Genomic DNA, 12,846 nt, shown 5'->3' with positions numbered 1-12,846 from the left:
GCCTATTAAACATCAAATTAGGTTATGATTTTACAAATTAAGCACCAAAACATCATGTTATACAACAAATTTGACAGAAAAAGTAGTTCAATACGCAGTAATGTTATGTTGTAATTACTATATTTACGAATTTAGCACCAAAATATCACGATATATTGACAACATTGACTACAAAAATGGCTTGGATAATCCAGAAGCTTGGATAAGCGAGGCTTGGATAAGTGAGACTCTACTGTATATACAAAATATATGAGAGCATATACTCTCAATACATTTTTCCTTCTGGGCTTGAAGAAATAGACTAAGCACTATGTGCGTGTGTGCGTAAGTGTATGTGTACATATACAAGGGGGAGGACAATGGAGAAGTGAGGCCTGGATTAAGTTGGATCCCGTGGCTAAGCTGGTGCTCTGAGCGATTAAGCAGCTGCTGCAATTTGGTTGCAGGCTGACCTCCCTCCAGGCCAGGGTGGAGTGGGGTTAGACATCAGACATGCCGGGGAGAGGTAAAAAAGGGGGGGAAAGAAGGGGAAAAAAGGGTCTGGGTTGCCTCTCTGAAGCCAGTATCCTGCTGAAGAGCCAGGGGCGTGGGGAAGGTGGTGGGGACAAAACAAAGAGCCTCCTGGATCCTGGGAGACAAGAGCGGCATGGAAGCAGTTAATTGGCACCGGGATTAATAAATGCAGCGCTAATCCCCCTCCTCTCCTGCGCCCTCTGCACAGCACTTAGTGAGATGAGTTCGGAGGGAGGGGAGAGGAAGCGTCCACCTGTTTTCCCTTCCAACTACACCACAAGGACCTCTTAACTGGGGTGGGCTGGGAGGGCGGGGGTGGTGGTGGTGGTGGTGGGGGAGAGGGATGGCATTGTAGAAAAAAGCAAGGTGGTGGTGAGACTCTAAAGGCGATAAGGCGATCGTGACTACCCCCAACCTTGCCTTGGAGTCTGATGCAAGCCCAAAAGAGGCAGACATTGTGGTGCACGTGAATATGGGGAAGGGAGATAAAAAAGGCTTCTCGTCTTTTCCCTGCATCTCTTTGAAGCTGCCCCCTCCCCAACCCATCCCACATCTCCCTCCAGCTGATTCAAGTTGTTCAATGCATCATCTCCAGCCCCAGCTGGCTGTGCTGAGATGGAGGAAGGGAGGAGCAGCAGGGGGTGGCCCTTCTTCACGCCTGCTTGTTGAAAGACAGGGGGAAGGTAAATAGACTCTAAATCAGGGGGCCAGTTCATGATCCCTCAGACTGTTGGAGGGCCGGACTATAGTTGGCCACCGAGCAATAATAACAATGAACCTGCTTTGATTGAAGTCAAAAATCAGAAACTCCTCAAAGCACAGCAGACAAAAAATCAGTACAACTGATGTACATGGATGACCTGAAGCTGTATGGGAAAACGGAAACTGAAATCCAGTCTCTGACTAACACTGTCCGAATTTTTAGCACTGATATCAGCATGGAGTTTGGCTTGGACAAATGTTCGACAGTGGCATTGAAGAAGGGAAAAATCATTGAAAGTGAGGGCATAAATATGCCTAATGGCCAAACAATAAAGTGTCACCAGCCAGAGGCCTATAAATATTTGGGCATATTACAGCTGGACATCAAGCATGAACATGTGAAGACTGTGGTCAGTAAAGAATACACACAAAGGGTCAAAAAAATTCTCAAAAGCAAGTTCAATGGAGGCAACACCATCAAGGCCATAAACACCTGGGCCATACCTGTCATAAGATATACTGCTGGCATTATAAATTGGACACAGGCGGAACTGGACAATTTGGACAGAAAAACAAGAAAACTCATGACCATTCATCATTCACTGCACCCTCGCAGTGATGTTGACCGGCTATATCTGCCTAGAATATCAGGGGGCAGAGGACTCTTACAAGTCAAACAAGCAGTCAAAGAAGAAGAACATGCCCTGGCAGAATATGTAAAGCAAAGTGAAGAACCTGCTTTGATTGAAGTCAAAAATCAGAAACTCCTCAAAGCACAGCAGACAAAATACCAGTACAAGAAAGCCACACTACAAACTAGAGCTGACAGCTGGCACAACAAAACATTGCATGGAAAGTTCCTTGACAAAATTGAAGGAAAAGCTGATAAGGAGAAGACCTGGCTCTGGCTCACGAATGGGACCCTGAAGAAGGAGACAGAAGGCCTGATCCTTGCAGCCCAGGAGCAAGCCATCAGGACAAAGGCAATTAAGGCCAAGATCGAAAAATCAGCTGATGACCCAAAATGCAGACTGTGCAAGGAAACCGACGAAACCATTGATCATATCCTCAGCTACTGTAAGAAAATTGCACAGACTGACTACAAACAGAGGCACAACTATGTGGCCCAAATAATTCATTGGAACTCATGCCTCAAGTACCACCTCCCAGCAGTAAAGAACTGGTGGGATCACAAACCTGTAAAAGTATTGGAAAATGAGCACGCAAAGATACTGTGGGACTTCCGAATCCAGACTGACAAAGTTCTGGAACACAACACACCAGACATCACAGTTGTGGAAAGGAAAAAGGTTTGGATCATTGATGTTGCCATCCCAGGTGACAGTCGCATTGACGAGAAACAACAGGAAAAACTCAGCTGCTCTCAGGACCTCAAGATTGAACTTCAAAGACTCTGGCAGAAACCTGTGCAGGTGGTCCCGGTGGTGATTGGCACACTGGGTGCCGTGCCAAAAGATCTCAGCCAGCATTTGGAAACAATAGACATTGACAAAATTACGATCTGCCAACTGCAAAAGGCCACCCGGCTGGGATCTGCGCGCATCATCGGAAAATACATCACACAGTCCTAGACACTTGGGAAGTGTTCGATTTGTGATTTTGTGAAACGAAATCCAGCATATCTATCTTATTTGCTGTGTCATACAATAATAATAATAATAATAATAATAATAATAATAATAATAATAGGGTTGGAAGAGACCCATTTAGTCCAACCTCTTCTGCCTTGGCAGGGGGTTGGACTGGATGGCACATGAGGTCTCTTCCAACTCTATGATTCTATGACTGTGTTGTCAAAGGCTTCCATGGGTTGCTGTAAGTTTTCCAGGCTGTACGGTCATATTCCAGAAGCATTCTCTCCTGATATTTTGCCCACATCTATGGCAGGCATTCTCAGACGTTGTGAAGTCTGTTGGAAACCAGACAAGTAAGGTTTATATATCTGTGGAAAGTCCAGATTAGGAGAAATAACTCTTGTCTGTTTGAGGCAAGTGTGAATGTTGCAACTGACCACCTTGATTAGCATTTAATGACCTTGCGGATTCGAAGCTTGGCTGCTTCCTTTGTTGGGAGGTGTTAGCTGGCCCTGATTGTTTCAACCACCATGTCAGACTAGACAGAGAAGTTATTGAAATCCACAAGCATGCAAACAATTTCAACAGAAGGGAGGGAACCATGAAAATGAACTAAGTCTGGCTACTAGTATTAAAAACCCCTAACATCAGGACAGTAAATAAAGAAAACAGGGCAACTCCAGGCATGAAACAATCAGTGCCAGCTAACACCTCCCAACAAAGGATTCCCTCAGGCAGGAAGCAACCAAGCTTTGAATCTGCAAGGCCACTAAATGCTAATCAAGGTGGCCAATTGCAACATTCACACTTACCTCCAACAGACAAGAGTTTTTATCTCCCAACCTGGACTTTCCACAGATTCATAAACCTCACTTGCCTAGTTTACAACAAATCACACACCTTTGAGAATGCCTGCCATAATGTGGGTGAAACGTCAGGAGATAATGCTTCTGGAACATGGCCTAACAGCCTGGAAAAGTCACAGCAACTTAGATTGTAGACTTTCCCCCCTTTCCCAAACCTGCAGAGAGGACAATACTTCTCTAGTTAAACCCATTAAACTGAGCAAATTACTAAGTCTGAGATGGACACAGGCTGTCATAGGGTAGAAATGGCAACAGATTAAGTCAGTGTGAGGAGTTAAAGTGGGGCATCCATTATGGCATGGTTTGCTTCTGGGCAAAGGATCTTTCATGGATTGATTCTGTGGAAAGCAGAAGGGCTAAGAAGGGGAAAAATAAAGTTTGAAGAGACACTATTGGCTATTCAGCTCAAGCTCCTCCTGATGTATAAATGGCCACTTGCATTTCCTGTACCTTAAATTATGTCCTCATTTTGTAAAACTATAATGCAGGTAACAAAACAGCATTTAAAATTAGAGTGTTAAGATGTTTTTTAAACATATTGTAAGCTACAAATAATTGTCCCCATAAAGAAAACAAATTTTGGTTGACATATCTCCCAAACACCAGTAAGTTAAAAGATCCAAGAGTGGCAAGAGTTTTGACCCTGGGTAGACGAGATACTCCAACACGCCTTTTAACTCTTTCCAAAATAATACAATGAAAGAATATACATCCACTAGCTGTGCCCAGCCACGCGTTGCTGTGGCGAAGTATGGTGGTATGGGAAATAAAGTACAGTAGAGTCTCACTTATCCAACACTCGCTTATCCAACGTTCTGGATTATCCAACACATTTTTGTAGTCAATGTTTTCAATATATCGTGATATTTTGGTGCTAAATTCATAAATACAGTAATTACTACATAGCATTACTGCATATAGAACTACTTTGTCTGCCAAATTTGTTGTCTAACATGATGTTTTGGTGCTTAACTTGAAAATCATAACCTAATTTGATGTTTAATAGGCTTTTCCTTAATGCCTCCTTATTATCCAACATATTCGCTTATCCAACATTCTGCCGGCCCGTTTACGTTGGATAAGTGAGACTCTACTGTATTGAGGAATTGGTGGTAGTTAAGGTAAAGGGTAAAGGTTTTCCTCTGACATTAAGTCCATTATAAATGGGTTATATAGCTGTGTGGAAGGGCCTTGAGTCTAAACTGCCATATAATCCAGTTAAAATCAGATAATCTGTACTTTACAGGCAGTGTGGAAGAGGCGTAAGTGAGGCCCAACTCTGCCTGTCCCCTGGCCTGAGTGGGTTGCTAGGAGACCAAGTGGGCGGAGCTTAGCCTTCTAACTGGCAGCAATTGGATAAAAACAATTATTCCTCTCCCTCTAATTAGGACTTTTTCTTTTTGTTGTATGAACATAGAGGCATGGATGAGGGGTTGTGCTGCCAAGTTTAGTGTTTCTGGGATGTGTAGTTTTGTTGTTTTGTCCTAGGCTGAAATTTCATTACCCTTTTATATATATAGACCAGGGGTCCTCAAACTAAGGCCCGGGGGCCGGATGCGGCCCTCCGAGGTCCTTTACCTGGCCCCCGCCCTCAGTTTTATAATATAATATATTGTATATACATATAATATTGATAATAATATTATAATGTAATACAATATAACACTAATAATAATACCATATAATAATATTGATTATGTATTCTATATTACATATAATATTACTAATAATATTACAGTATAGTGGTATAGTTCAATATAGTAATATATAATGCTAATATTGTGCTATGCTAATAATATAATATATTGTATGTACATATAATTTGTAAGCCACTCTGAGTCCCCTTTGGGGTGAGAAGGGTGTGATACAAATGTAGTAAATAAATGCAGTAAATAAATAATAAATACATTTTAGACTTAGGCTCACCCAAAATCTGAAATGACTTGAGGGCACACAACAACAACAACAACAACAACCCTAATTAACTTGACTATCTCGTTGGCCAGAAGCAGGACCACACTTCCCATTGAAATCCTGATAAATGTATGTTGGTTAAAATTGTTTTTATTTTTAAATATTGCATTGTTCTTTCGTTGTTGTTGTTGTTGTTTTTGCACTACAAATAAGACATATGCAGTGTGCATTGGAATTTGTTTGTATTTTTTTTCAAATGATAATCCGGCCCCTCAACAGTCAGAAGGATTGTGGACCGGCCCTTGGCTTAAAAAGTTTGAGGACCCCTGATATAGACGGTAATACAATGTCTCAAAAGGAAAATGATGCCAAGCTCATCTAGCAAAATCCCTGCTGGGATGCAAGCCAATGGCATATTGAGCCCATGATCCTGTTTGCAATCACAGCCAACCAAATTCCCATCCTCCAGCGACAAGGTACACTCGCCGTATTCATAGAGGCTCCACTTGGCTTTTCATTAACGATGGTTGGCTACTGACATGCAAAACTGGCAACAAAATGTAGCAGTATGGGATGTGCTTCTATTCAGAGTTATATAGCCATTTTACTCTCTTTCAGGATATTCCATTCCATCCCCATCTCAGCATTCTGTGGTCACCAAGCATGCTTAGCTTTCATTGGATTGTTTGGAAAGACTTTTCCAAATCCCTGCCCCCTTGAAATGGATCATTCTGCTAGATTTAGGGATCCCATCTAGCCTGCTGACTTGTCACTGTTTGGATGATGTCATTTTGACAACATAAGGATCATCAGTCACCGAAGAGAATGTGTTTTCTATGAAGCTATTCAAAATCAGCGGCCCTTATCATCATCACATAAAAATACAATAAAAGCCAACTTTCTGATGGCACGGAGTTGAGGTCATAGATCCCAAGGGATGGTAGTCACAGGTCCCAAAAGAAGGCAAGCCAATTTGAGAAGGGAGTCATTGCAAAAATACTTATTGCTTGGCTGCCACTTAAAGGCACATGGAAGTATTACGAACCAGCTAGGCTATATAGTACTGTAAATCATAGGATCATAGAATAATAGGGTTGGAAGAGACCTCGTGGGCCATCTAGTCCAACCCCCCGCCAAGAAGCAGAAAATCGCATTCAAAGCACCCCCGACAGATGGCCATCCAGCCTCTGCTTAAAAGTCTCCAAAGAAGGAGCCATCATTCAAATGTTGCCATCATTGCAAATACTAGAGCTTCTCCAATGCAAGAGAGGCACCCCAGCTTTCCCGCGATCAAATATGCAAAGATTTTTCCAAGGAACAGACCAAGAAAAGAGAAAGCCAGGGCACACAATTCCGGCTCCATCCCAATACACACATGGACACCAAGGGTTTCAAGAGAAACTGTAGATATAGAGGACTAATCCTTCTCCTTACAGAAAGCCTGGAGAAGGCGACAGGATGATATCCCCGCATCGTATTTATGCTATCTATGATTCTGTATTTTATGCTTTCTGCTATTTCCATTGTCTTCCATGTTTAATTTCATTTTGATATTTGTATGTTGAGGGTTTTTAATCCCATTGTTCTTTTTTTTTTAGTGCTGTGAGTCACTTTGTATCTCAGTCAAGAGATAAAAGCGGGAAATAAATATAATAACAACAATAACAATGGGTTGCTGTGAGTTTTCCAGGCTGTATGGCCATGTTCCAGAAGCATTCCTTCTGGACGTTTCACCTGCATCTATAGATTCCCCCAGGCAGTAAGCAGCCAGACCTTGAAGCTGAAAGGCTATTCAGAGCTAATCAAGGTGGCCAATTGCAACATTCACTCCTGCCTCGAACAGACAAGAGTTCTTCTCTCACCCTTAACATTTTTACATATATATATTGCCTAGTTTCCAACAGACCTCACAAACTCAGATATATGCTGCCATATGCTAATTTTATATACATATACATATATAATTTATAATAATTTATAAATATATAATATATCCTATATACATATAATATTGATAATGATATTATAATGGGATACAATATTATACTACTAAGGTAAAGGTAAAGGTTTTCCCCTGATGTTAAGTTCAGTCATGACCGACTCTGGGGGTCGGTGCTCATCTCCATTTCTAAGCCGAAGAGCCGGCGTTGTCCGTAGACACCTCCAAGGTCATGTGGCCATTGGCATGACTGCATGGAGCACAGTTACCTTCCCGCTGGAGCGGTACCTATTTGCATGTTTTATAATATAATATAATAAATACAATACAATATAATAATATTAATTATATATTATATATTAAATGTAATATTACTAAAAATATTATCATATAATGATATAATACAATATAGTAATTTAATGCTTATATTGGGCTATGCTAATAACATATTGTATGTTCATTTGATTTGTAAGCCACTCTGAGTCCCCTCCGGGATGAGAAGAGCAGGATATAAATGTAATAAATAAATAAATAAATAAATAAATAAATAAAATAGATGCAGGCAAAATGTCAGGAAAGAATGCTTCTGGAGCATGGCCATATAGCTTGGAAAACTCACAGCAACCTAGTGATTCTGGCCATAAAAGCATTTGATAACAACAACAACAACAACAACAACGACAACGACAACGACAACGACAACAACAATAATGATGATGCAATGGACACAAGAGAACCCAAGCCTACCCAGGATTTTATCATAGTATATTTATTGTATCTTGACCTATGACTTTTTTATTGTTGATTTATTGTTATGTTTTTATATTGTTTGTGACCTGGGCTTGGCCTCATGTAAGCCGCCCCGAGTCCCTTCGGAGAGATGGGGTGGGGTATAAAAATAAAATAATAATAATAATAATAATAATTGAGTGTGTATGCACGGAATGATTCTTTGAGTCAGAAACATTTTCAGTCTCCAATCAAAGAACAATGGTAGCTCGTCTGAATAACAAGGGTGTTAAGTGGGGCGGCCCAGTTGGAAGATTGGTCAAGCAGCTTTGGATCCGGAGACAGGGGCAGACAATGGAACCTAAACCACATGCAAAGAGCTCCTGCCCCCTCCGCTTCACATTAAAACAGGAGCAGCAGCCTCTGAATTGAAAAGGCCAACCACGGTTTTGCCATTTTACATACAGGATGCCATTTTAGTAAGCATTAAATATGAAATGTCTTGAGAATCCATATATTTTGGTATTCACAGGGGTCCTGGAACCAAACCCCAATGGATACCAAAGGCCCACAGCACTATCTCTTGGAAGACGGCAATAACTGAGTAACAGGAAGATATATCCAGGACAAAGCAGTTGGTCAGCATTGGGTCCTGGGCAGGGATTATTGGTTGGAGAAACCAGAGAGTGGCAGCCTTGACCACACAGATGGGAGGACTCAAAGCAGCACCAGGCACGGTTTGGCCCCCGCCAGGCTCTCCCTGCCAAGCAGATGGGAACAACTCTGCAGGCCTCATCTTCAAGGGTGGGAGGACATCTACGCTGGCTTTCACTGTGTTTGCGTCTGACACTTTGCCCTCCTCAGGCAGGAGAACCTCTCTTTAACCCTCATCATTGTGTCAGGCGGATAAATCAAAGGGCTCCTCCTCTCGACCTACGGGGGAGGCCTGGCAATTTTGACTGGTTCCTTTTCCCAAGGGTCGGCTCTTCCCAAGCAAGCTGTCTCAGGCATTTAACTGGTGTCAGCTGGCATGGAAAGGCCACAAATGCTCGCCTCTATAATCTTTTGCCATATTCGTTTTTCTTCTCTGCAGAGATGCTTGTCCAAATAACATGGCCAAGCTTTGGGCATCCACAGCAGAAGTAACCGTTTGCAGCTATGCCTTAGATGACTAATTCAGCAGGTCATAGAATCCTTGGAAGATGGCCATTCAGCCCAACCCCCTTCTGCCATGCAGGAAAAGCACAATCAAAGCACCCCCGACAGATGGCCCATCTGGCCTCTGCACAAAGACCCCCTAAGAAGGAGACTCCTCCAAATGTCTTGTCGAATAAAAATAATAATAATAATAATAACTTTATTTTTATACCCCGCCCCATCTCCCCAAAGGGACTCGGGGCGGCTTACATGGGGCCTTGCCCGATAAAACAATCAAATATCAAAACACAGCAATAAAACAGTTATCCAATAAAAACATCAATTACAGTAAAAACAATAGTTAAAATCAACATAAAACATACAATATTAACACTGGAGACTAATTCATAGAACCCAGGCAAAGTGCAACATGGCATTCATGGCTGGAACCACTGGGTTGCTGTGAATTTTCCAGGCTATGGCCATATTCCAGAAGCATTCTCTCCTGACGTTTTGCCCACATCTATGGCAGGCATCCTCAGAGGTTGTGAGGTATTTTGGAAACTAGGCAAGTGGGTTTTATATACCTGTAGAATAATGTCCAGGGTAGGAGAAATAACTCTTGTATGTTGGAGGCAAGTGTGAATGTTGCAATTAATCACCATGATTAGCACTTAGACGCCTTGCAGCTTCAAGGCCTGGCTGATTCCTGCCTGGGAGAATCCTTTGTTGGGAGGTGTCAGCTGGCCCTGATTGTTTCATGTCTTGACTTCCCCTGTTTTCAGTGTTGTTCTTTATTTACTGTCCTGATTTTAGAGTTTGTTTTTTTTTTAAAATCCTGGTAGCCAGATTTTGTTCATTTTCATGATTTTTCTCCTTTCTGTTGACAATGTCCACATGCTTGTGGATTTCAATGGAGTCCCTGCGTAGTCTGATATAGTGATGGTTAGAGTGGTCCAGCATTTCTGTGTTCTCAAATAATATGCCGTGTCCAGGTCGGAGCACTTGATGAACCAATCTGGACACAGCATATTATTGGAGAACACAGAAATGCTGGGCCACTCTAACAACCACCATGTCAGACTATGCAGAGAAGCCACTGAAATCTACAAGCATGTGGACAATTTCAACAGAAGGGAGGAAACAATGAAAATGAACAAGATCTGGCTACCATTATCTAAAATCAGGAGAGTAAATAAAGAACAACACTTAGAAGACAGGGGAATTCCAGAGGGGAAACAACCAGGGCCAGCTAACACCCCCAACAAAGGATTCCCCAGGTAGGAATCAGCCAGGCTTTGAAGCTGCAAGGCTTTCCAATGCAAATCATGGTGATTAATTGCAACATTCATGCTTGCCTCCAACAAGAGTTCTTTCTCCCACCTTAGACATTATTCCACAGATATATAAACCCCACTTGCCTAGTTTCCAATATACAGTAGAGTCTCACTTATCCAATGTTTTTTTTGTAGTCAGTGTTTTCAATGCATTGTGATATTTTGGTGCTAAATTCGTAAATACAGTAATTACTACGTAGCATTACTGCATATTGAACTACTTTTTCTGTCAATTTTGTTGTATAACATGATGTTGTGGTGCTTAATTTGTAAAATCTCTCCTTATTATCCAATGTATTCGCTCAGTGTATTAAAGCGCTGAGCTGCTGAACTTGCAGACCGAAAGGTCCCAGGTTCAAACCCGGGGAGCGGAGTGAGCGCCCGCTGTTCGCTCCAGCTTCTGCCAACCTAGCAGTTCGAAAACATGCCAATGTGAGTAGATCAATAGGTACCCGCTCCGGCGGGAAGGTAACGGCGTTCCATGCAGTCATGCTGGCCACATGACCTTGGAGGTGTCTGTCTACGGACAACGCCGGCTCTTCAGCTTAGAAATGGAGATGAGCACCAACCCCCGGAGTCGGACATGACTGGACTTAACGTCAGGGGAAACCTTTACATTTTTATTCGCTTATCCAACGTTCTGCCAGCCTGTTTATGTTGGACTAGCTGTGCCCGGCCATGCATTGCTGTGGTGAAGTCTGGTGGTATGGGAAATAAAGTATTGAGGAATTGGTAGTAGTTACAATTATTGCTCTCCCTCTAATTAGGACTTCATTTTTCTTTTCTTTTTGTTGTATCAACCTAGTGGAGTGGATGATGGGTTGTGTTGTCAAATTTCGAGGTTGGGGGGCCTGTAGTTTTGTTGTTTTGTGGGTCGCCGTGATGCCATCACTCATTTATATATATAGATAGGTGAGACTTTGCTGTACCTCACAACCTCTTAGGATGCCTGCCATAGATGCGGGTGAAACGTCAGGAGAGAATGCTTCTGGAACATGGCCACAGAGCACTCACAGCAAGCCAGTTCTTCCAAATCTTTACAATCGGTGGGTTTTATTTGCAAACAGGTCAGAAAAAGACAGATGGGAGGGCTAAATGCAGAGGGGCAGAAGGAAGCAAGGGCTGAGCGACTTCATGGAAGGCTGCATCGGTGTGTTGTGTGTTGTCAGGTGTGTGCTGGTTGCAGGCCCTTCAGTCTTGCCATTTCTTCCCAGCCTGGAGGCAGATGTTGCAGTGGAGGAGGAGGAGGCATAGGAGAGAAGAAAGGCTGCCATGCCAAGCCCCTTTTTCTCGTTGGGAAAGGTGGGGAGGGCAGTGCTGCTCCACCTTGGGCCCAGGATCAAAGCCAAGGCATGGAGCCTACCTAGCCAATCCTTTGCTGGATCCTTACATAAAGCTCCCTCCAGAGCCAAGGCAAGGGCAGGGAAGCAATGCCTGCTCCTTTTCCATCGGGAATTGAGACACCGGGGCATCCATCATTGGTCCAGTGACCTTGCCCCCCCTCCCCGATCCCCCTCCCTTCCCCATACCTGGGTGTTGGCTCCCACCAGGAGCAGCGAAGCCACCGCCAGCAGGCTCCGCGCGCCCCCGGCCATGGCTCAAGCTCTCAAGCCGCTCTGCGCCTTTGCTTTTTCCCGAAGACCCTCAAGGGTGGGGTTGGCCTTTCCCCCCAAAAAAGCGCAGGTCAAAGAAGAGACGATTCTCTGCTTCCTCGGGGCTCGCCGGCTTTTTGGCACCAGCTGGGCAGCGAGGGAGAAAGAGAGTGAGTGACAGGAGGCGCCGGCCCGACACTGCTGCTGCTGCTGTGGCTCTGCTGCTGCTGCTGCCTTTGCCGCCCCGCCCTCCGCTGCTGTTGCTGCAGCTCTACCGCCCCCCCCCCCTCTCTGCCTGCAGCCACGGCACGCCCCGCAGGGAGGAGCCCAGACCCAGAGGCGAGTTCGAGGCTCGGCTTCAGGCTCCTCCTCCTGGGGCGTGGCCTGGATGCAGGCAGAGAGGGAGGGGGCAACAATCTATATATCTATATATATAAAAGGATAAAGTTGCGGGCGCAGTGACTATAACAACAAAACTAAACATCCCAGAAATACGAAATTTGGCAACACAATGCAAAAGGC

At 43.6% G+C, this 12,846-nt stretch overlaps 1 protein-coding gene across 3 annotated transcripts in view; it reads right to left on the bottom strand.

Annotated features, from left to right (window-relative positions):
* Positions 1–12,588, bottom strand: part of aplp1 (amyloid beta precursor like protein 1) — a 60,216-nt gene extending 47,628 nt beyond the window's left edge. The window contains exon 1 of one of the 3 annotated variants that reach the window (XM_062962598.1): positions 12,262–12,588. In XM_062962598.1, the coding sequence (XP_062818668.1) occupies positions 12,262–12,327 (66 nt within the window). In that variant the 5' untranslated portion in view covers positions 12,328–12,588. The remainder of the gene's footprint in view (positions 1–12,261) is intronic. The other 2 variants (XM_062962597.1, XM_062962599.1) reach the window with 2 other exon arrangements.
* Between the last annotated feature and the right edge of the window lie 258 nt (positions 12,589–12,846).

Source organism: Anolis carolinensis, unplaced genomic scaffold (genome assembly GCF_035594765.1).
Source record: "Anolis carolinensis isolate JA03-04 unplaced genomic scaffold, rAnoCar3.1.pri scaffold_10, whole genome shotgun sequence".
NCBI classification, from domain to species: domain Eukaryota; kingdom Metazoa; phylum Chordata; class Lepidosauria; order Squamata; family Dactyloidae; genus Anolis; species Anolis carolinensis.
The sequence above is the reverse complement of the archived record's forward strand: the minus strand, read 5'-3'. Positions and strand labels throughout refer to the sequence as shown.